The following is a 24838-nucleotide window of genomic DNA, read 5'->3' as shown; positions in this document are numbered from 1 at the left end:
TTATACAAGTTTTGTCTGTAATTCAGTATTTTGCACCAGAGTACATTTTAAAACAATGAAGAAGAAAACAATGTTCAAAGTAGTTGTTAGTCCCAGGTAAGCCTGCCCAAATCTATTTACCCCATAATACCTATATAGTACTGTGTTTACAATACTACAGAAGTGGTAATGTACTAGAAGAAATAAACATCGCTAACACACTGAGTATTGTGTGTATCTTTCAGCTCCCTTTAGTCCAAAAATTCTATTATTCCATTTGCTAACTTCTAGATATAAGTGTGTTTGACTAAATTTGACTAATTTGTTTGACTAAACTAAAAATGTTTTCAGAGTTCCAAACTGCACCAAGATCAACATCCTTTTCCCCCTTATTGGGACGGGGAGAGTAGGGGTTTGAGGGATGGGGAGAGCTTCTAGGAAGAAGGAATTAGTGCATTTGGGAATTCTAATGGACATATGGGAAAAGGGTATAAAGAACTGTTCAATTGGGAATGAGGGGACTCATTAGGGCTTAAGTTTCTAGTTGGAATTCTGCTGTTGGGTTCTTCTTCATGCCTATGGACTGCCTGAGATATTTCTCTTTACATTCAGGATTTTAGTCCTCCCAGGACCATAGCTCATCAGAATACAGATGTTCTGTATTATACAAAAGTTCCTTCCTTGTTCTCCTATCCCTTAAACAAGTATATAGTCCTACTGAGGTTTTTGTTTTGTTTTGTTTTGAGTTTTTATCACCAGCAACCAAAAATTGAACAAGAACTATAAGGGCTTCCTGCTATATATCCATGCTGCCTCCTTTGGCCTGTCTGACTCTTTGTGACCCTGTGGGCTGGGGTCTGCCAGGTTCCTCTGTCCAGGAGATTTTCCAGGCAAGAATATCAGAGTGGATTGCCCTTTACTCCTCCAGCAGATATTCCTGATCCAGGGATTGAACCAGTCTCCTGTATTGCAGGCAGACTCTTTACCACTTGAGCTGTCAGGGAAGCCCCTTTTTATATTGTTCCCTTTCACTTTGACCCTTGTAGAAAAAAGATCAAGGTCTTTGGATAAATAAAAGATGGAAGAAAAAAATCTATCTGGATTTAGATTTTAAAAAGTCTGCTGCTGCTGCTAAGTTGCTTCAGTCATGTTCGACTCTCTGCGACCCCACAGATGGCAGCCCACCAGGTTCCCCAGTCCCTGGGATTCTCCAGGCAAAAACACTGGAGTGGGTTGCCATTTCCTTCTCCAATGCATGAAAGTGAAAAGTGAAAGTGAAGTCGCTCAGTCATGTCCAACTCCTAGCGACCCCATGGACTGCAGCCCACCAGACTCCTCCATCCATGGGATTTCCCAGGCAAGACTTCAAATTTTGACAGCATATCTCTTTAGGAACTGTAAGGCGCTTCAGTGAGATGAGGCAGAAACTCAAGATTCTGCCTTCCAAAGTGGCTGGGTCAACTAGCAGAAAGGAGATGGTAAGTGCATCTACCCTTCCCTATTTTATCATGGATCTTCTCAAAGCATACAATAGGATACAAGGAAAAACGGGTAAGATGATGGGAAAGAGAAGGAAGATCAAAAAGAAATTCTATGGTACAGGAACATAGAAAGAAGAGGTGCCTTTGGCTAGTACTAAGGAGGGTTAATATATGAGCATTGGTTCAGGAAGGCTGTCTATTCAAACTTGTATTTAAACACATGTAACAGAATATTCAGAGAAGGCAATGGCAACCTACTCCAGTACTCTTGCCTGGAAAATCCCATGGGCGGAGGAGCCTGGTAGGCTGCAGTCCATGGGGTCGCTAAGAGTCAGACACGACTGAGTGACTTCACTTTCATTTTTCACTTTCATGCACTGCAGGAGGAAATGGCAACCCACTCCAGTGGTTTTGCCTGGAGAATCCCAGGGACGGGGGAGCCTGGTGGGCTGCCGTCTATGGGGTCGCATAGGGTCGGACACGACTGAAGCAACTTAGCAGCAGAAGCAGCAGCAACACAATATTAGACCCAGAGTAGGTGTCTTAGACATTGTCTAGTCTTATCATCTTACCAATGGGAGAACTGTTTCTAGAGCATCTTTGACAGATGGTGAGGCAGGTTCTGTTTCAGTATGCTAAATAATCTATTTCCTTCTTGGACAGCTCTAACAGCTAGAAAGCGCTTGTAATGTTATCACTTCCAGCCATTTATTTTGGAACAGGCTCACATAGGGCAGGAAATTAGTCTTTATTATTATTTTTTTATCCCCAGAACCTTCAAATTAGTGCACAATGCATGCTCAACAATTTGTTTTTTGGATTAATTGGTAAGTAAATTAATGGACATAAACTATCTGAAGCAACAGGTTAAAATTTACTTTCTAATCTGTATAATAATTCTTTATATATGTGATAGCAATTATCAGTACTAAATTTTTTTTTTCAAGTTAACTATACTTAGTTCTTAGTTCAGTCGCTCAGTCATGTCTCACTCTTTGCAACCCCATGAATCGCAGCACGCCAGGCCTCCCTGTCCATCACCAACTCCTGGAGTTCACTCAGACTCACAACCATGGAGTCAGTGATGCCATCCAGCCATCTCATCCTCTGTCGTCCCCTTCTCCTCCTGCCCCCAATCCCTCCCAGCATCAGCGTCTTTTCCAACGAGTCAACTCTTCGCATGAGGTGGCCAAAGTATTGGAGTTTCAGCTTTAGCATCATTCCTTCCAAAGAAATCCCAGGGCTGATCTTCAGAATGGACTGGTTGGATCTCCTTGCAGTCCAAGGGACTCTCAAGAGTCTTCTCCAACACCACAGTTCAAAAGCATCAATTCTTTGGCGTTCAGCCTTCTTCACAGTCCAACTCTCACATCCATACATGACCACAGGAAAAACCATAGCCTTACTCAATTTTGTCAACTAACACTCACTGTTCTGATGATCTAACTCAAGGAAAACCTATCATATTACCCATATGTGCCTTTGCCATTTCTTACATAGATTCAAAGAAAATAAAAATTAAAAGATAATTAAAATTCCTTTTTCTCATATCTATTCTTCTTTAGTATTAGTCATAAAAATCCTCTGAATTTTCTAAATCATCCTTAAATATTTCAACAATAAATATTATGTGTCAGTAGTAAAAAAAAAAAACGAGAAAATGAAAATATGGCATAATGCACTGACAATCTGGGTGCACCTCCTTCCAGATATTTTATAAAGATTCTTAATGTTATTGTCATACTGTATATATCACTTCATGCCCAACTTTTTACTTAATATATCCTGTACATTCTCTCATATTCTTATTAATTCTTCACAGAGATGATTTAAGTACTTATTATATTTCATTGGAAAGCTATCCAGTTATTTATTTAACCAATACCTCCTGGTCGTACTGTGCTCAATATATCACTGCAATAAATAGGACTGGAGAAAAAAAATCAATGTAGAAGAATTTTTCCCACATCTTTGATGATTAGTTTGGGACAAATTACTAAAATTGTAGTTACTAGGTCAAAGGATACACGTTTTTAATAAGACTTGAAGTTCTCTTTCTTGAGACGTCTTTCCCAGGCTTCAAGATGAAGTTAATTCCCTTGTAAGGTATTACTGTAGCACTCTGCAACTTGCTTTCATAATCTTTATCACCATTTAAAATATTTGGTTATATTTTAATTTCCCTTTGGACTGCAAACTGCATTGAGGTAGGACCATGAACATTTCTGCTGATGGTGTTTTGCATGGGGCCTAGGCCATAGCATATACTCGATGTGCATTTTATTAAGTTGAATATTGTTAAATTGCTTCCTTGAAGGGTGTTTTCATATTCATATATTTGAAGCACTGTTTGCATTTACCCATCTCACTGCATCATCTTTCTAAAACAGTGATACTCCAAATGGGGCAAAACTCTCTGTGTGATTCACTCTTTTTTTTTCCTCCAACAAATTAAGCCTATGACTTAGAACTCATTTCTCAGCTATTATGAATTCAGTAAGTGTATGATGTGCTTTGCTGAAAACTCAGTATGACTGTGATCTGAACATTACCAGCTCTCGGGGTAGGAAAGTTCCTTCTTGGCGGGCTATGACCAGCGATGCAGTCTCTCCCTGCTTAGTGCTCCTCAGCATGGCCACAAGCTCTTCCTGAGTTCGTCCAGTGACATCTCTGCCATTGACCTAATGCAGACAAGCATATAAGCAGCCAAGTTACAACACTGCCAGCCTGTCCGCCCTAGACGGTTTTTGAAAGCATGCAGCAAATGGGCTCTCATGATCAAGGAAATTCTGGGAAGCTGAAAACTGAGTATGCGAGTCCAAACCAATCATGTTTATGATACTAGCAATATGCCAGCCATCATTACTATGGCACTGGACAGTCTCAGACATTCAGTAATTGGCATCGGCAGTTTTTCCCTAAGACATCACATTCTTAGAGAAGACAAATCAAACTGACAGATACCAGAGAATCATTCCTCAAGTAGGGAGTAAGCTGATTTCAAATGCTTAACTGGTACCGTTCTCCACTGAATATAAACAGGAGAAATGGATTTTTATCACATGGTCAATTCTTGCAGACATGAGTTTTTGTTATAATTCTACAGTGTTCTCTATGTTAGAAAGTTATGGTAACTAGGTTACCATACATTATTGGAGATTCTAATTTGGGGCTACATTAATCATTTGAACCATTTTCTTTCATGATCTAGAACTATAACAAAGCTCTGGTGTTGCTTCCATGCCATGGGCAAGTTAAACCGAACCAGTTTCCATGAAGATGATTTCTTGAAAGGTAAATTGACAATATATGTAGACAAGAAGATAATACTATTAAACAAAAATAAATGGAAAAAAGAAAGCCTCTTCCTTTGAGTATCCCAAATACTTCTCCATATGCATAGACTGAACTAACACCGACTGGCCCATTCTTAGAGAAGTTTAAAGAAACTATTACAAGCACTTGAGTGCAACTTTGCAATTCTTAGCTCTAACTGAATATATGATGAACTGATGGATATGACTCAAATCCCTCAGGAACTCTAAGAGGTGGAAGTAAGAAAGAGGAGGTAGGAAAAACTTTTCAATATTTGACTCCATATCACTGCCCTTATTGAGGACTTACAAAGTTAGCTATTGATTAACCAGTTTTCTAATTCAAGTCCTTATCTTGTCTACAAGAACACTTTTCAATATAATTAATTTAAAATTTAATAAATTTCATTTACTTAAACACAAAGAAATATTTTATTGAAGATATTCATTCTAATTCTTACCTCCAAAATTCTGTCCCCTGATTGCAGGCGGCCATCTTTTATCGCTGCTCCCTTTGGTAAAATGTTTTTTACAAAAATGGGACCCGGACCATGTATGGAAGAATCTCTGGTAACCACAGTGAAACCAAGTCCTTCAGGCCCTAATGTATAAGACCAAGAAAATGCATGATCACCTTCAGCTGGAGAAATATTATATTCAGTCTTATAAGTTAAACCAACCTAATTTAGACTAACATAGAAAAAGTGAAATACTGACATTCTATCAAATATCTTAAATATGTTTGAGTTTCTAGTTTTAAATACAGATTACAGTTCTTGACAGGCCATGATTATATTACCATGAATTTAGGGCCAGGGTAGATGTGTAACACTTGCTTTTATTAAGGTCTTACAAGAAATGCCACATGTTATCCATACACCTGGGGGACTGACTTCTTAATAAACCGTAACCTGACTTCACACTTTCCTGAGAAGCAAGAGGCCATCTGACATGTTGGCTTTCAATCAACTAGCCAGCCCATGGCTCTCTCCCCACCTGCATCTCCATTTCTGTGTACTTCATCACATCACCACATCACTGGTTCCTGCTACTCCTGTTCTGTTCTCTTACACGGCCAATCTCTTTTGAGTTTTGTTTTTTTACTCTGTGTGAATGCTTAGATTTTTTACTCTGTGACATGCTTAGATTTTTCTTTACCCTAAAGAATCCTTACTTCAGTCCTACTGCTTCTTCACTCTTCCACTACCAATGACCTATCTGTGACCATATCAGTCATTTTTCCTATCCTGATCTTTCCCCTTCTCTAGCTTTGACACTTCTCACCAACCATTTTCTTGAAATTAACTCCCCTCTTGGTTTTCATATACTCATTACTTGGTTTTCTTTATACTTTCTATTTTTCTACATCTCTGATCACAACACGTCTGTCACTCTTTCTCTTACCCACTGATGTCCTGTGTAAACACAGATGTTCCCCAAGGATCTGGAACAACTTGTCCTCTAGACTCTGCCTTGCCTGGCTCCTGTCTCCAAACACCATCTCTCTACAGATGACACTGACATCTATTTGTTTGGCTCTAATCTCTCTGGTGTCAGTTTCCAGGCTATCACCAGCACTTTAAACTTCACTGCAAACTTCCTTCTCCATCCCAGATCCTGGCCTTTTACACTTAAAATTCTAATTTCTTGTAATGGCATCCCCATCGTGCAAGCCACCTTGGCTGAAAACCAACAATAACTGTAATTCCTTTCTCTTTCCATCTACACCCACTCAGTGATTTAGGCATAAATATTACACTGGGCACCCTTTACTGATCCCTTGTTATCTGTTCTCTCCTTTAGTATATCTTTTTGCTGTCAGATTAATCTTCTTAAAACACAGCTCTGGGATGTAATATCCTTTATTTTTGCATCCAAAGCTTTCTGATGGATTTTTAAGGTCACGTTCCATGTCTAACTTTTCTGTCCTCAAAGCACTCAACCCCATGCCTTATACATAGCTGCATAATTTGTATGAAAAGTACAAGTGATGCATTTACATAAAAAGCCTAATTGTGTATCCTAGTCAATACATTTTCTTCCCAGTATAAAATTCTTATAGGAGGACAAAATTTTGACTAGAGGATCTTTCAGAATAATCTCTATATCCTGATTAAATGCATATGTTACATGCTTTAAATATATGTTAATATGTATTCAAAAACTACCTTGGGATCATTATATTTTCTATTAATTCCAACAGGAATCCATAAAATATTGGTTTCTTTTGAATGAAGTCCTAAAAATCCCAGTGGATTGAAGAAGGTTCAGTGGGTGAAGGGACTATGAGGAGGAGTCACAAAATAAAAGCACAGAAATACATAAATGTGTATGTGTGCATGTATAATACTGTATAAATATGTATGAACACACACGATCTAGTCATTGATCTGGGCTTGAAACGGATAAAAAACTTTTAAAAAGATGAAAAAATAAAACGTTATATATGCTTTTGAAATTAAAAATATTTGAAACATTATTTGCATTGTTGAATTTGTGAAATCACTAATTACCCCGTATTTGCTGAGGAATAATTTTTGCTGGTATAAAACTATCTTAGAGAACCAGAAACAAAAATACGGGCTTTTCAGACTTGGACTAAAGGATGATTCAAAAATCACTGAGTGAGTGAGTGAAAGTTGCTGAGTTGTGTCTGACTCTTTGTGACCCTACCGGAGTAGGTAGCCTTTCCCTTCTCCAGGGAATCTTCCCAACCCAGGTCTCCTGCATTGCAGGAGGATTCTTTACCAGCTGAGCCACCAGGGAAGCCCAAGAATAGTGGAGTGGGTAGCCTATCCCTTCTCTAGCGGATCTTCCTGACCCAGGAATTGAACCGGGGACTCCTGCACTGCAGGTGAATTCTTTACCAACTGAGCTATCAGGGAAGCCTAATCTCACTCAAAACAGAGACGACTGAATTTCAGTGCCTATTTAGTCTAAGTTGTGATACAGTATCACTCTCCTCCTATCAAGTTTATAATGGTTTTATTTCCCAGCATGTCTTTATCACTTTCTTGTTTCAAATAATCTATACTCTCCAGAAAAAAAAAAAAAAAAGAATAAAGAAATACTACAATTTCAAGAAATTTAAGTTACTGCAGTATACACTTCAATTTATTCTTTGATTCAATTAAATGAAAGAATTAACAAAATTAGCCTTAATGTATTTCTCTTAACCAATTTTACATGTTACAATAATAGAATGCTATTAAGCATAATTTAATAATTACCTTTCTTTAGGTCAATCTTAATTTTCTTTGCATTCTTCTTGCTGCCAAACCCCATGAGTGGGGAGAGTGAGGGAGAGGATGGTTTTCTACCTAGTCTTGGTACTCGGGGGCTCCTGCTCTGTTGCAGAGAAGTTGATGCATCTTCTTCAGGACTGCTTGTTCCTGTGAGATTTATTGTCTTTATTCCTGATTTTCCATGGACAGGAGGCGGCTCCTTTGTTCTCAACACGTGATCATTGTTGCCAAAAATGCTTAGAGGTCCAATGACTACTTTTTCATACTGTTCCCGGTTCTGAGGTGGAAGCACGCGGAGGAGTACACTTGGAGATTTCATTGCCTGACGGAAGAGGTCCTGAGCCCTTGAAAGACAGTGAATGTATAGTGATCCTATGTCCCAGCATGCTGTCTAAAGCACCCAGAGTCACAGCTATGGGAGCAGCCCAGGAGCATACGCACAGGAGGCGCTCTCACTGTTACTACCAATATGACTTTGCTAACTAAGTGCTAGTTACCACGCATGCCCTGCTTATGAGGCGCCACTGCACTGGGCTATATGTGCATTAGCAACCTGCATGATGCTCTCTTTCAGTTTTTTTTTAAACAACGATGTTAGGTAGGTATGCTGCTGCTGCTGCTGCTAAGTCGTGTCAGTCGTGTCCGACTCTGTGTGACCCCATAGACGGCAGCCCACCAGGCTCCTCTGTCCCTGGGATTCTCCAGTCAAGAACACTAGAGTGGGTTGCCATTTCCTTCTCCAGTTAGGTAGGTATACTTAGGTCTTATTTTGCAAAATGAAGAAACTGAGGCTCAGAGAGATTAACTGGTCTAACGACCCACAGCTTTTAAGCATTTCTAAATCTGAAATTCTATCCAGAAGTGTTTATAGAACTCAACATAAAAGAAAGCTCTAATTTTAAATGGAAAGGAAAAAAAATCTTTGATAGTGGTCATCAGATTAATATTTGGTTTCCTTTTAGGACTTTATTCTGTAGGACAGGTCTTTTCTAACGTGGGTTGTGTTCAAGAAGCTCAATTTTGACACAGACAGTTCTCCGTGGTGACATTTAGTAGGTATGTTGATTGTGCCAAATATCACAGTGGACTGTCAACACAAAATGCATACTTTCTGTTATTTATTTCACTAAAGAGTACCTGCATTTTTTACTTTCTTTGTTTTAGTACGTTGTGCTTTTCTTCAAATTTCCTACTACTTTTTCTTTCCTTCTTCCTATGCCTCCTTATACCTTATGACCAGGTAAAACAACAATCTTTCCCAGCTTTCTTATCAATGAGATGAAGGGCAATAGGGAATCTGGCTCAGTTGGGAGGCAGGAACTTTTTTGTTCCATTTCTCTTTCCTATTTCTTGAAACTTAGAAGTGATGGAGGGAACTCAAGCAATTACCTTGTGACCATGAGATAGCTTAAAGATAGTAGCCACATAAGAAGGATGGCCAAGCAGAAAGATGGAAGATGCCTAATTCACTGATGATGGTGAGCCCTCCAAACTAAGTCTAGACTTCCACCTCCACACTTACTTGTCCTTAAAAAAGGTAAATTTTGTTTAAGATACCTTTAGTTCAGGTCTTTGTTACTAGCAGCCACACCAAATAAAAATTAATCACAATTCCAACTGCTATCTAAGCTCCTCCTCACCTTATTAATGAAGAGCTTACATTGCTAGTGGAGAAGGGAGAAGACTTCATACAGACAGCCCAACTCCTCCGGTAGATTTTTGACTAGGATTCAATTCCTAGTCCATATCGAAATTTTATAAGCCTTGATTTCCACCTCAGTAATACAGGGAGTAATGTCTGCCTTGCATTACTATTAAGTCTTGGTAAAAAGCACAGTGACATATAAAAATAATATCATTATTGATAATAATTATAATTTTGCCTATTATTCATTATTTTAAGAAACAGTCTCTAGAGGCTTCATTTTTTCCTACACTGAAGCAGCTAGTGCCCACTGCCACTCCGTCCACAACTACTCACCCTTTCTACCCAACATAATATTGGCAACTAATGGTCACAGAGAAGGCAGAGTTGTTTTTGTTTGAAACAGTAGACTTCGATGATTATTACTAAAGGGTATTAGTAATTAGTCCCTTATTCCATTGCAATGCCAATATACATTTTAAAAAGCATATGTACACTGCTGCATAGTCTAATTCTTAGGTATAAAGACCTATTCCTATAACATTTCACATGCAGAGAAATAATTTCTTGAGGGAGAGTATTTTACATTTTTTTTTCATTTGTTTCTATTATTCGGTGAGTCCTCATAAACATCTCTCACAGATATTTAGTTTAAGGAAGACTGCTGACACCAAGGAAGTTAATTAATAAGCCGAACTAACAGTCTGTGAAAAGAGTCATTAAATACCAGTCTAACTGACCCGTATCCCAAGAAAAACAAGCCGGTCTATCGATGTCACAGAAAAGACAGCTAGGCAGAAGGCTTGCTTCGTTCTATACTTTGTCTTTCTCCGGGCTGTCAGGGACTTGTGCAGGCCACTCCTGAGTATGCTCAAACACAGGATGCATTTGAAAATGGATGTTCTGGAGTCAAAGGGAACTAACCAGAAATTATACCTACAGTTTTGATCATAATGAGTACAGTAATGATTATAATAAGCATTTTAGGAAGCAATAAAGTAAAAAAAAAGAAAAAAAATGCTTACTGAGCAAAGGTTTTGTCTACGAGGTCCACGTTGTTGATTTTTACGATACATTCATTTTCGTGAAACAGTCCCTCCCGTTTGGACCTGCTGTTTTCTTCAATGCCACGAATGAAGAGTCCTAGAATCCTGAATGCAACATTTAGATCAAAGAGAATGACTGAATGATAATATGCAAGTTGTTTCTCCACTTGCAGCTGTTCAGAAGTGAGTACTAACTCCTCCTTATGAAAGAAATTATGCTTTACATCCAGGCAACTGTTTGCTATTTAAATCTTTAGTAAAACACAAAACAAAATCAGAAAAACACACCTACCCTCACAACTCACTAAAAGAAGAAACTACCCCCCTAAGACAAATATACATAAACACCAACCCAGAGCACATTGATCAACAGATCCATTCCTCATGCTTTTACTAAACTTAGAAAAGGCTAGTGTAGCTTAGTGGAGTTGAGGACACACGGGATTCGTGGTTTAGAGAGGGCATCACAGAAGGGCTGACTGTAATAAGTAAGTTTGAGTTGGTGTCGAGGGAGCACTTGACATTTGATAACAGGAGAGGATTAGGTTTCACAATAGTCTTTTTGCAATCTTCCTACCTCTTTTAATTATATGCATTTTTGAGAAGAAAACATTTAGCACAGACCACATTACTCAATTTAGAAAAAAGTTTGGTCCCATATGTTCGAGTCACTGAATTAAGTGTGTATTGAGTGTTCTCTACTCACTTTGGATGGAGGGATATGAAACAGGGCTATAGGACCAGGATGACAGCTCAGTACTGGCCTGGAGTACAGGGGAAATTAAAAAAAAAAAAACAAAAAAATCTGGAGTTATCAATAGGCCGAGTCTTCATAGAAGAATTTGGGAGGAAAGTAGGATATAAACTGGATCAGGAGAATGAATGGGATTTGGATCAGAGGAGACAGAGAACACATGGAGATGGGGTGACCGGGTGTGTCTGTGTAAGTGAAGCAGGATGGGAGCTCATTCTGGATGGGGAGGCCAGTGCCACGTGGAGGGGCCTTGAATGCTAGCTGATGGACTTATCTGATGAGGCTGGAGTAGTCCACACTTCTGAGACAGTGGCCAGATGAAAGCAGGAGTTTGGATAGAGTTGTCTAAAATTTCAACCAAGAAGAATCTGCATTCAGAGAGGCTATCCCATGCCTATTGGTGCCTCACAGCTGTGACTTAAAATAGGAGGAAGGAAAAGGGAGTTGGAGAAAAAGAACAGGAAAAAAGAAAACTACAGCAATAACAAAAAAGAATTTTGTGTGTATATGTGTGTACCTGGATGCACCTATTACATACTGGTAGTATTTGAACTGATTTTGATATTTGGCAAAACTAATACAATTATGTAAAGTTTAAAAATAAAATAAAATTTAAAAAAAATCCCTGTATTAAAAAAAAAAAAAGAAAACTAAAAGAAACCAAACTTGTGTATATTTTAGCCATTTCTCATGTGAGGGATTTCCCTGTTCCTTGTGGCATGTAAGGGTCCCAGGTTTCTCAGGACAAGACAGATAACATCTTCCATGAGGAGTCTGCTAGATATAGCAAACCCCCAGCCTCTTCTTCCCTCATCCTCGTTTACCTAGTCATACTCTTCCATACAGGTGTCTTACGTGCTATTACGTATTCCCTTTGCATTAAGTCAAATCTAAATAAAACATGAGCACAGTTTATGCGTGAATAGTCAGGTCCGCCATGGAAAAAGAGGAGTCTTTAATGAAAATGGAGGAGGAAACCATCTTCCTGTTTGGAGTTGCCACAGGGTGGGGCCTCTGCCTTCAGGAATTCAGTTCATCTGATGAGCCTGAATCATCTCAAGAAGGCCAGAGGAGAGGCAAATGCAGGGCTGTTTAGATTTCTACTGCAAAACAGTTAAATGAACACTGTGGGCTGATACATGAGAGAGCAAATAGTCACGCCATCTCCTACTGAGGGGAAGGCTCTGGGTCACAAGCCAAGCGTGTACTGGTGCTTCATTTCCGAATTCTAGTAGGTTAGTGAGCTAGTCATATTCTGTGTGGAGGAGAATAGGGGACAACACTACTATGTGATAAAGAATATGAGATTTAAATTAATATTTGTAAGGTACTAATCCCACCTTAATCTCACAACATAATATTAAGAATTGAACTATTTGATATGTCAAAAAAAAAAAGGGGGGGGGGAGAAAGAAATAGAACAAAATAGTGTTTCTCTCCTAAATTAAACAACTCTCTAATAGTTCACATTCTGGATTTTTGTTATGGTGGATTCACAATAACACGATCCATTAGGAGGCTCACATGTGGTTATAAACTAGTTTATGTAAGCGATATTTTTTTAACAAGCATTCAAGTCTTCCTTTAATTTAATTCAGTACATCATCAGTCATGTAATGTTGCTCCCTAGGATTTAATTTCACATTTTGGGAGATGAATTAATTCTTTCAGGCCACTGGGTTGCAATTTAGCTGGCATATTACAGCTGGAGTATGCTATGTGAACCTCACTCATCTAAATAACCTAACTTCCCATGAAAAATTTATTGACAGAATAAGCCCAACTGTAAAACCCATGTGTCAGAGGTAATTTTGGTAAAATGTAAAACTGGCTGATTTTATTAGTTTGGTCCCTGGCAACGAACCACTCCTGCCTTCTTTCTTCGATGGAAGGGGTGGATCCCCTCCAGTTTGATTTCATCCAGAGCAGTATGAAAAGGCACAGAGGACAGGCCCTCTTTTTCCTCTTTGTCCCTGATGGGTGGGCTGTGGGGCGCGATCTCCTTTGGGACCAAGGCCCTTTGAGACTTCAAAATGAACACTGCGGAAGAGTTACAGGCTGAAATGAACAAACTAATTTGCATTAAGGACCACTGATAAGGAGGTTGAAGGCCACAGCCCAGCAGAATGAGAGGTGTAACAATTGCTTCTTGTGCTTCTAATGATCATGTAGGCACAAACCCGCCCACTGCTTGCCTCCTCCTTTCTCCCCACAGTATCACACCGCCTTGGTCGCTCACCAGCTGAGACTTTTTACCTGAGCATATCTTCTTCTCACATTTTAAGTCCCTCTTCATCCATTCCTTCCTTCTTCTGTTTCATATTTAGCTCTTTTTACTGTGAAGCAGGTATACTATGCTATCTTTATTTACTGACAATTAGATTTCATGCTTTAAATTCTAAAATAAAACTATATATATATATTTCTTTTTTTAATGAAATCAAGTTGCTTTTTACTTGCAGGGACTCTAGGTGTTTTTTCTTTTACATTTTTTTGTTTTTATTGCGCAAGCCAATTTTTCTCCATTTAAGCAGCATTCTGTATCCCAATGAATCCAACGAGGCCTTGTCTAGTATAACAGTCAGTGTGTTATACTCAGGGTGTTCTAACTTTGATTAGGGATCTTATTCTAAAACAGGTGTGGCTCTATTTTTGTAAAAGAAAAAAAATAAAAAAGAAATTAAAGGCAAAGCCAATTACAGTAGTCTTAGTAAATAATTAAATGTAAATTCTAATTTAAAATAATGACATAAACCAATAAATGGAAGGAAATTAAGAACTAAGTTACCACTATGACCTTAACTCCCCCCACCCTCTGTGCTCACACAGGGTGACCATATGGCATGATGAAGTCAGACACTTGTCTGACACGCTCTATATGCAGTTGCTTCTAGACACATGGGTTGAGTTAAGTGTGCTGTTTCAGCCTGTACTCATTACTTCTTAACTTTTATTGGCTCATGTCTCCACTTCCATATTATTTTTTTATGTTTTTTAATTAAATTTCCTTTCTGTAATACTAGTGGATAGCAAAAATATATATATATATATACAATCATTTCACAAAGTTACTGAAAAGTTGACCATGAACTTATAAAAGTTCATTTCTGCACCAGGCTGTTCTGTTTTAGACAAAACAGTAATAATCCTAATAATATACACATTCATAGATTGTATGTTTTACAAGGAGTATTAATATTTTTAATGCCATTTAATCCCCACAATCTTGATGTGAAGTAAGTATTCACAAGAGGCAAGTTTAGGGGACTTGCCCAAGGTTATTCAAAAGAGAACACTGAGATCCAAATCCAATTGTTTCAAGTCCAAGTCCAATATTCTTCTTCCTGTTCTACAAGGCTTATGCTAGAAATCAGGACCAGGAAGGAGCAGGGAGCAAATCAATACACTGTAGTGAGTTTTCCTTATTTGAAGTGAGAGAAGGTGATTTCTAGTCTAGAGGGTCAACTTGTTTTCCGAACGACTGAAATTGAAGTAGGGTGACTGTCATGTTATATATTTCTTCATGGTTTGAAAATTGGGATGATCTTGTGTTCTATTCCAGCCTCATTAAGCTAAAGGGCCTAGTAATTTAGCCACGCTGGTATTTCACAAAGCTCTATCAGTACACTTCTGCCAAAAGCCATTAGAATTTCTTGTGACAACTGGGTAAATACTTGCTCTGTCTATCAAAAACAACCTCAGTTTGTCCTGTGCCATAACCCATAACATTTATAAACACGCTTATTAACACATACAGGAAATGAGATAATAAGAGCCACTGGTTTTTCAGTTCATTTCTTTTTAGGGGACATTCATTCCAGCAAGAGCTTGGCATCAGATGTTATTTGCTAAAAAAGGTGATGACTTTGCAATTACAGGTAGCAGATGGCTACCTGCTGAAAATGATGCCAACCAAAATATCATGACTAAATCTGCTCATGCCACTATATGGCAGACCAAATTGAATAAATATTCAGAACCAGTAAATTAGTACATATAACCTTTGGGGAAAGTTTTGTTCTAGAAAGAACAATGGAGTGAGGACAAGTCAGGAGATTTTGGATTTTGTATGACCTTGAGGAAAATCAACTGACTTTTCTGGTCTTCGAACACTTAAACTAAAATCAGGTGCTTTGTCTTTTTAATGATACATTTAAGAAAATAAATTTAACAAAATAATTTAAATAATGTCAAACAGGGAGAAACTGATTTTCTTCAAGTTTTTGACAGCCTTTGTCAGTGTCAATCTAGTCCTCAAGGTAGCCATCCTCTTGAAAACTAATATAATATCTAATACTAGTTTCATAAGGTCGTTAAAATGGTACTAACGTTAACTCTCAGGCACACATTTTAATTCTCCTCAGTAAAACAAGTTTTACATCCAGTTAGCGAGGAGTGAGTGATAGTCATTCAGTCGTGTCTGACTCTGTGACCCCATGGACTGTAGTCTGCCAGGCTCCTCTGTCCATGGAATTCTTCAGGCAAGAATAATGGAGTGGGTTGCTATTTCCTTCTCCATACATCCAGTTAAGTAGACATGAATTTCAAGAAACGGTGACACAATAATATTACCACTTACTAGCATGAATTTATAAATTTGTCTTTAAAATTTCAAAAGGATGTATCAAATTATTTTTGATTGATTACATTATATTTTGGAACAAAATAAACAGAATAAAGGCATTTTGCTACTTAGCTAATCAGAATATATTGAATTTCTGATATATACTTAGAATATTAAAATATTTATTATTAGAAGTTCCATAAACATGAAGAAGATCAAGAAATACCAATTTGGAATTATTATATTTCTTTTAAGTGCATTTTTGAACATTAAAAATTCAGTTGCTGTATTTATCTAACCACATGTTAAAGTCTTTCCACGATTTCTGTTTATATGTGTTACTGACAAGAATACTTTAAGAAAGTACTTCTTACTTAATTGTAAATACAGAAAATATGATTTCTTTTCCATTGTATCCTAGAAGTAAGTGATATTATTTTGTTTCTAACAAATAAGTGGCCAATAGAAGCATGTACTGAGGTGTCCATCTAAATAACAGAGACATACACTTAATCCTCTTCTAAAAAATGTTTGGGAAAATGAGCTCAAGTCAAGTTTTTCATTAGCATGAGCTTCTGATATAAGGAAAACATCTTACCTTCCACTCAGAGATGAAAAGAAAGGCACTACATGTATTCCCAAGGGGCCTCCTTCCCCAGAAATCTCCACCGTTCTTGTCATATCACTGGGACAGAAAAAAAGAAAAAGAGAGTACAAATGAGTCTTTGCCAAAACAAAAACAAAACAACAGACGTGCCATATTAAAAAGAAAACCAAAAAAAAACTTTGGATTTTAACAACTACTGTAAATTTAACAGCAGAGATGAAATCAAAGGAGTACATGATTTGCTGGAATGTTCAGAAGATCCAGGAAATAAAATGCTTAAAAGGCTATCTGATTTCTTATTTTTTCTCCTAGAAGAGGAACAAATGGAAATGACTACCTACAAAAATAACTTCCTACTTAACTTAATCTGCATAAATCAACATATTTTAAAACATGTACACAAAAAATGAAATTTCTCCCTATTGAGACACACTTGAAAATTACTGTATAGAGGATAAAATACATGGAATCAAGCATATCTATGCCTAAATATAAAGTATGGCTTTTCCTACAGAACAGAGGGAAAATGAAATAAAATATGTATTTATTAGAAAAAGCACAAAATTACATTTTAAACAACTGTGAAGCCACAGTTGGTAATACATATTGGCATGGTCAAAGCTTTATACATCAAAACTTGAACTAGCCTTTCAATAAGGCATCAGTTGTATTCAATAGAACAATTCCAAATTTTCACCTTCTACTTTTTTTTTTTAGAGGTATAAAAAGAAGTTGCAAAGCCTGGAGAAAATGTATTACAGAAAGAAATAGAAAGCCTGACCTGCCTAACCTACTCCAGATTAAGGAAAGGATGAGCCAGAAACATTAATGGACAGTGTATATGACTGAAATATACAAGGCGTTGTGAGCTTTTGAGTAATAGAAAGTGGAACTAACAAGTGTTTATAAAGATGAAAAATAATAACCGTGAACAATTATTGGCTCCTGTAATCCCAGAGAGAGAAAATAAAATTGCCAGAGGAAAAATGATAAGTTGAAGCAAACATCCCCATTATGGAAATTGTAAGTAGGTCTCTATTGTTTCCTATTTACATGAAAATGACGTGAAACTAGATGTCAAATTAAGAGCTACAGCTGCTACAAATACTTTTCTGCTCCAAATTGAAAACGGGGAAATTTTGGCTCCTTGCTGGAAAGTTGAGAACAGCATTAAGAACGCAAAGTGCCTGATGAATTCACTCTGCATGAAGTACTCCCTAAATTATCAGCAATCTAAAATAAATACATTAAATATATTCTCATCAGTGGATTAGGCTTATTTTTAATGTGTTTTCATTGCAAACCTATTATCATTAAGAACTGCAAAAAAGAGCCTGTTAGCTTCCAACATTTATGGAATATGATGGAATTTCAAATTTGATAATAAATTTCAAATGAGTTTTACTCAGATATTGCTGATATATTTAAAATTTGTTCAGTCAAGCAGGTTATAACAGAACCCTAGAATAAAAGTTAGGAAAAAAAATAAATCTTACAGTGCTAGTATCATGGAATAAAATATATTCTTCTCTATACTTCCTGTGTGAGTATATGCATATATTTCATATGAAAAATATGCATATGAAATACTATTGAATATATATAAGTATGCATTATAGGTCCTGAATATAAAATGTCTGGTGGGAAGAGAAGGTTCTGTACCTTTCAATGGACCATAAAGAAATAACTTTTATATAATAACAGATTTATAGTACATTTTTAGGTATGTGAGAAACACTAAAACCAAAGCATTCACATTCTAGGGTTACTATAATGTTGCAAAGACTTTTAAAAACAGACTACAACATTGTTTAACCATTGAAACTTTATTATCTTTACCTTTTATAATATATTTTTACAGTTTTGTACCTAGAACATAATACAAATGTTTCTTAATAAGTGCATTAAATATCCACATGCTGATAGATAGCATTCATATGTTTTATACAGAGGGTTTTGGAATATAAATGTTTAGTCTAGACAATAAGATTTCAGCTTAAAAAAATTAGGATGGCTTTATGGATTCTTTTTTTCTAGTTTGCAAGTATTTCTTTATCCCACTCATAACCTCTCCTGTTCAGTTCAGTTCAGTCGCTCAGTCGTGTCCGACTCTTAAGACCCCATGAATCGCAGCACGCCAGGCCTGCCTGTCCGTCACCAACTCCCAGAGTTCACCCAGACTCACATCCATCGAGTCAGTGATGCCATCCAGCCATCTCATCCTCTGTCGTCCCCTTCTCCTTCTGCCCCCAATCCCTCCCAGCAGCAGAGTCTTTTCCAATGAGTAAGACATAATAAATTCTATGTATCAGACAGATACCTACTCTTTAGTAATCATCAACCTTGCATTTTTACATTCACTTAAAAGCAAATTCTATAATTTGTTAAAGTAATCAATCTTATTTCAAAACACTAAAACTTTTTTGGGGGATGCAGTATTAAGGTTCATTTCAACTTTGTAAGATTCTCTTTTTCAGTATTTCAGAATAAACATTTATGCTCTCTTTATATGTGACAGTCACAATTATTTTGGCTGGCATAATATTTGACACATGTTAAATTACTATCACAAAAATATTACTATCCCCAAAAAAGGAGCATAAAAGACTTTCAATTTTGTTGATTGTAATATGTAGATACTTAGAGAATTAGATCTATTAGTGCTATAGACAACCATTACAAGTTTTACAGACTATGTTTACCAGATCTTTATAAATTGCTATCCATTATTTATTTCAAGATGGTAAGGAAAGCCATATGAAAAAGGAAACATCATAGACAAGTCTATGTTTTAAGTTTATTTTAAAAGGGGAAAAATAAAACCACTCAGTGTTATTTATACTCAGTGGTGTTCTATGGAAATCTCTGTATAAAGACCCTCATGGAAGATAAACAAAGCAAGGAGGGCTAGACACAGTTACCTGAATACACATCTCATAAAATGAGATTTTACTAAGATGTGAAAATATGCTATTAAAGTTATTTGTTAAAGCAGAAAAGAGTTCAAGGACGAGTGAGCAGGGTATATACACATTTACTTATGTTTTGGAGGTGGACTGAAAATAGAAAATGTAGAGAATGAGGTGAGAAGGCTATTTGAGCAGTGGAAAGAAAAAAGAGATCGGCAGGACTTATGAAAAAGAGACAAAAAATGAACTCTAGGGCAAAGGAAAAAAAAATATTTCAGTTACAAAGAGAAAAGTAGGAAACTTTCACTAAACTCAAAATAGCTAACTATAGAACTTTCTAAGGTCTACCAACACAAATGCAGATAGTCATCAAGCATTAGGTCGAATAGTGTTAAGCAAGTTACATGTTCTAAGGTCTGACTGACAAAATTTATTTGAATAGTTACTGGAACCAGTGGCTACCTAGTGCTTCCCTGATAGCTCAGTTGGTAAAGAATCCACGTGCAATGCAGGAGACCTGGGTTTGATCCCTGGGTTGGAAAGATCCCCTGGAGAAGGGAAAGGCTACCCACTCCAGTATTCTGGCCTGGAGAATTACATGGACAGTCCATGGGGCTGCAAAGAGTCAGACCTGACTGAGCGACTTTCACTTTCATGCGTGAAAGTACAGAATCAGTGGCTTAAAATGAGCCTGTTGTGAATGGCTATGGCAAGAATTAGATGGAAAGTGCTTCACTTGTTTCCTTCCAGAAGAAAGGCATGAAGCCTGAGAAAGAAAATACAACAGGGGCTGCAGATGAATGGCTGTAAGTCTAACTTCTCCACAGAAGACAAATGCACAGTGTCTTTAAGATTAGTCAATCCAGTGATCGGCCACTAGTTTAAAGTAAGGAAGAGAGAACTGAGGGCAGGAAGAGGGAGATGCTTTGTTTTGGGAGGAAATATTAACTTATGAAATTACAGAGAAAGTGCATCCTTTTGGTAGCTTTGAGGCAGGTGTCTGAGTAAATCATTTAAAGTAAGTACCAAAGTATGTTTCCTCATTTGAACAATGAGGGAATTAAGATAAGTTCCTAATAGAGTTGTTGGCATAAAAGAAACAAAGAGAGAACATTATACAAATACATTATACACATAAAGAATTCTCCCCTACAATTTAATCTCTAGGCTTCCTGCTGCAGTCACCTGCCCACCCCAGCTTCCTGACCCCTCCCTTAGTTTCACATTTCTTCTCATCCTCCCTCCATTCAAGAGTCTTTAATGGAGTCTGCACTCACTCAACTTCCCTGGTGGCTCAGACAGTAAAGCGTCTGTCTATAATGCGGGAGACCAGAGTTCGATCCCTGGGTTGGGAAGATCCCCTGGAGAAGGAAATGGCAATCCACTTCAGGACTATTGCCTGGAAAATCCCATGGACAGAGGAGCCTGGCAGGCTACAGTCCATGGGGTCGCAAAGAGTTGGACACGATTGAGTGACTTCAGTCACTCACTCTACTTTCTGAACTTGGCCTTAAACTAATTTCAGATGACTTTTCCTACACTGTTGCTCACAACATGAAGTTTCCTAGTCTTGGTTAGGCAAAGTGAAATAAAACACCCAGGAATCAGAGAAGGCACACACAACATGTAACACTAGAGTCAGGATTTGGAGACAAGAGTGGTGGGTGTAGATTGGGTCTCTAGAAGTTAATTGCTCTCAATTACAATTCCATAGCCTGCTAAAAGTGATAATAAAACTCATACAAAAAGTCTGTTGGGATAATCAAATACATATTTTAATTAAATATTATTTTTAAAAAATCTTGTACTCCATTCCTCTGAATCCCTTGTATCTAGAGAAAGCTTAGCTAATTTTTTCATGCAGCTGTAAACCAAACAATTGTTCACTCTATAAATACTTAGTAGGGACTTTAGCAAACTTTCCAAAAAGCTAACATGTAAAGAAAAATGAAATTAAAGGCAAACAGAATAAGAGATATTGCATTCATTATGTCTACCTCCAAAAATAATCTTATCAAGCTTCTAAAAACACAGGGCCCTAGAGATTTCCTGCATCAAGTTTTTAATATTGTACAACTCATTAATCAAAGAAACACAATCTAAATAAAGAGTAACTGTCATATGGCCATAAATTATAAGCTTGAGGAAAATCTACACAGTAAAGCAGTGGGATAAAAGATGATCACACATTTTTTTTTTTCTTACATTAATTCCAGGTAACATGTTGGCATTTATAACTAACTGGAATGAATGAAAGAAGTATGTTGACTAAATGAATGAATGAATGACCACCAATCTCAGAAGCATCACTTTCCAGTGTTAAAGCCAACAATCTATTAGACACAAAATTTTCACGCAAATTTTGAAGCAACTTTAAAAATGATGATGACAGTGATGAAAACAGAGATGATGATGATGTTGAAATTGGTAACGACAGCAACAGGGCTTACTCTGCCTCAGGCACTGTTCACAGCACTTTATTAACTAACTTTGTCTTTAGGTAACAGTTTAGTTAACAGTTAACTCTGAAGGAGTTTTATTTCCTTTTTATTTTATTTTTATTTATTTTTATTTCCATTTTACGTAACAGAAACTAAGGCAAAGATTGACGAGCAACTTGCCTAAGCTCCTAGAACTAATAAGCTGCAGAGCTGGAACTTGAACCCAGGCAGTAGCTAGGGACGAGCTAAAAATTATCACAGAGCAAAGCAAGTGCCCATAACCATGAGAACAACTGATTTTGTATACAAATTACTTACATTAAAAACATAAAAATCTGGGTTGATAGGCTAGGTTCATTTTATATACATAGAGTAAATATTGCAAGATTGTTAAAATGCAGTGCAAAGTAGTATTCAAAGAGCTAATGTCAAAGTAGAACACCACACCACAATGAATTCTGAAATGTTCACTTTAAGTTGTAGCTCAAACAGAAGAAAAAAAACAATTAAGAAATCTAGGTTGCAGAAAAAGTTTGGAAGGATTGAGGCTCATTTGTACGTGTTTGTCAGGAATTTCTCATGTAAAAAAAGAAAAGTAATTTAGCAATTAATTTTAGAATCAGGTTTCACTCAAGTATTCTTATCTTGATTTTTTCTATAAAATAAAACAACTATAAGTTAAAAAAACATTCAATTGAAATAAAATATTCTTATTCACATAAATAGAATACCTCAACACATCCATAGTTTTTGGTGATGTCAGTAGTTCTGTCTGCATACCATTCATAACTTCTCCATCTTCTAATTCCTCCGTGGAATTCTGTAGTGAAACAAACCATAAGTATGTGGATGCTACGCACATAGAATTGAAAATCTGAATAAAAAGTCTCAATGGGAGAGAATAAATGGTTTTATTCTGGATATATACAGTGCACTCCGATTTCTTTGAAGGCTGGAAAAAGGTGTTAATCTTTTCAGTGTTTTCAATGTTCTTTTCTCTTCCGTTTCGTTTCTGAAATACTCACATGGACCATTTACACCAGGCAGTATGTTAAGAGCTTTGGAATACATCATTTAGCTTCCTGCTACTCAACCATAAGCACTGGGGACTGAGTGTTTTAAATCAGCAAGGAAAAGGGGTACCAAAGGGAAGGTGCCACTGACAGGGGTGATGTATTAGCTTTAATGTACTGTACATGCTTGTACCCACCTCAGTGGCACAAAATAAAAAGCAAAATCCATGAAAAAAACAGTTGCCTAGGAAGGTCACTTCTATCAAAAGTGTAGCAGGAAAAGTGCAGGATAAGAAATCTGGAGTTCTCACTTGTCTTAAGACTTTCATTCTGAGGATGCTCTTCAGCGCAGAGAAACTAAAATTAACCATTTAACTTCTAAAATGGTAAACAGTCTTCTACTACAAAGAAGGAAGAGGGTGAGAGAGGTCCTGCACTCCAGGACGGTGGCAAAATTCAGTTGGATGTTACATTGAGGAGAGAATAGATTCTAGAAAGCCAGCCCACTTTAGGGTTTCATTTAAGTAAGACGTTAGTTCTCTGTTAGGCTTTGGAACTGAACTCTAACAGAGTAATTTTGCAGACACACCGCTCTTCAGGATCCCAGCCACAGATAGCACATGTTAAGGACTTGAGTTTCAGTGAACGATCACATGGAGCGTTCATGGGTCTAAAGATGCAATTTCAATCAAAAAAAACACAATAGATGAGTTAAAAGGTTGGACATAAAGGAATAAGGTTAACATTTGGAAGAAAACAGGACATAGAGGCACAAATCAAGCAGTATGTCACTGTGACTTGATTTTTTTTTTAATGTATTTCATTTTTAGATTGAAAACCAACATCTCAAACTTAGGGGTTGAGAGTTTGGTGAAGGATTTGATCTGTACTAAATTTTTAAACATTTATTTGCTTTCTCCTCTTCATGAAGAAAGGAAAAAAAAATCCAAAAAGTTAAAGGACACATTTTAGTTGAAGGCACCAAATCTTAAAAGGTGAATGGTTCTGAAAGTTTTCAAACCTTCACCTTATTATGAAGTGCTTGATATATGTTTACATAGAAACGACACTGGATTGGGGAGGTTACAAAACACTTGAGTAGAAAATTTAATAAAATATATCATATCATCATTTGATATGACTAGAGCCCATATCAAAACATTTGATGGCTGCATTTATGTCAAAATCATTAACTTTCTCATCTATCACAAGAGGGAGCTCTATAAAGGTGGAGGCTGTATCTAGTTCTCTCTATATTAAGCACACAATACACAGGATTAATTTAGTGAATGTTAATGAAGAAATAAGCTGAATGATATTATATTAGTTTCCTAATGATCTGCAGTAAGTTCAAAATTCAGTTCACTTCAGTTCAGTCACTCAGTCATGTCTGACTCTTTGCGACTACATGGACTGCAGTACGCTAGGCTTCCCTGTCTATCACCAATTCCCAGAGCTGACTCAAACTCATATCCATTGAGTTAGTGATGCCATCCAACCATCTCATCCTCTGTCATCCCCTTCTCCTGCCTTTAATCTTTCCCATTATCAGGGTCTTTTCCAATGAGTCAGTTCATCACATCAGCTGACCAAAATACTGGAGTTTCAGCTTCAGCATCAGTCCTTCCAATGAATATTCAGGACTGATTTCCTTTAATTGACTTTAATTTAATTTCCTTTAATTCCTTTAATTGATTTCCTTCAATTGACTGGTTGGATCTCCTTGCAGTCCAAGGGACTCTCAAGAGTCTTCTCCAACACCACAGTTCAAAACCATCAGCTCTTCAGCACTCAGCTTTCTTCACAGTCCAGCTCTCACATCAACACATGACTACTGGAA

The 24838-nt window shown here is 37.1% G+C and overlaps 1 protein-coding gene across 2 annotated transcripts in view; it reads right to left on the bottom strand.

The window, feature by feature from the left end:
* PARD3B (par-3 family cell polarity regulator beta) overlaps positions 1-24838 on the bottom strand; it is a 1167183-nt gene that overhangs the window by 505062 nt on the left and 637283 nt on the right. For both annotated transcript variants that reach the window (XM_002685527.5, XM_005202765.5), the window contains exons 5-10: positions 22717-22805; positions 16627-16713; positions 10690-10815; positions 8005-8363; positions 5236-5375; positions 4013-4141 (exon numbers count right to left, since the gene is read on the bottom strand). In XM_002685527.5, coding sequence (XP_002685573.1) covers positions 4013-4141; positions 5236-5375; positions 8005-8363; positions 10690-10815; positions 16627-16713; positions 22717-22805 — 930 coding nt within the window. The remainder of the gene's footprint in view (positions 1-4012; positions 4142-5235; positions 5376-8004; positions 8364-10689; positions 10816-16626; positions 16714-22716; positions 22806-24838) is intronic.

This window comes from Bos taurus, chromosome 2, assembly GCF_002263795.3.
Source record: "Bos taurus isolate L1 Dominette 01449 registration number 42190680 breed Hereford chromosome 2, ARS-UCD2.0, whole genome shotgun sequence".
In the NCBI taxonomy this organism is placed as follows: domain Eukaryota; kingdom Metazoa; phylum Chordata; class Mammalia; order Artiodactyla; family Bovidae; genus Bos; species Bos taurus.
This window is presented reverse-complemented; position numbering and strand designations above follow the sequence as displayed.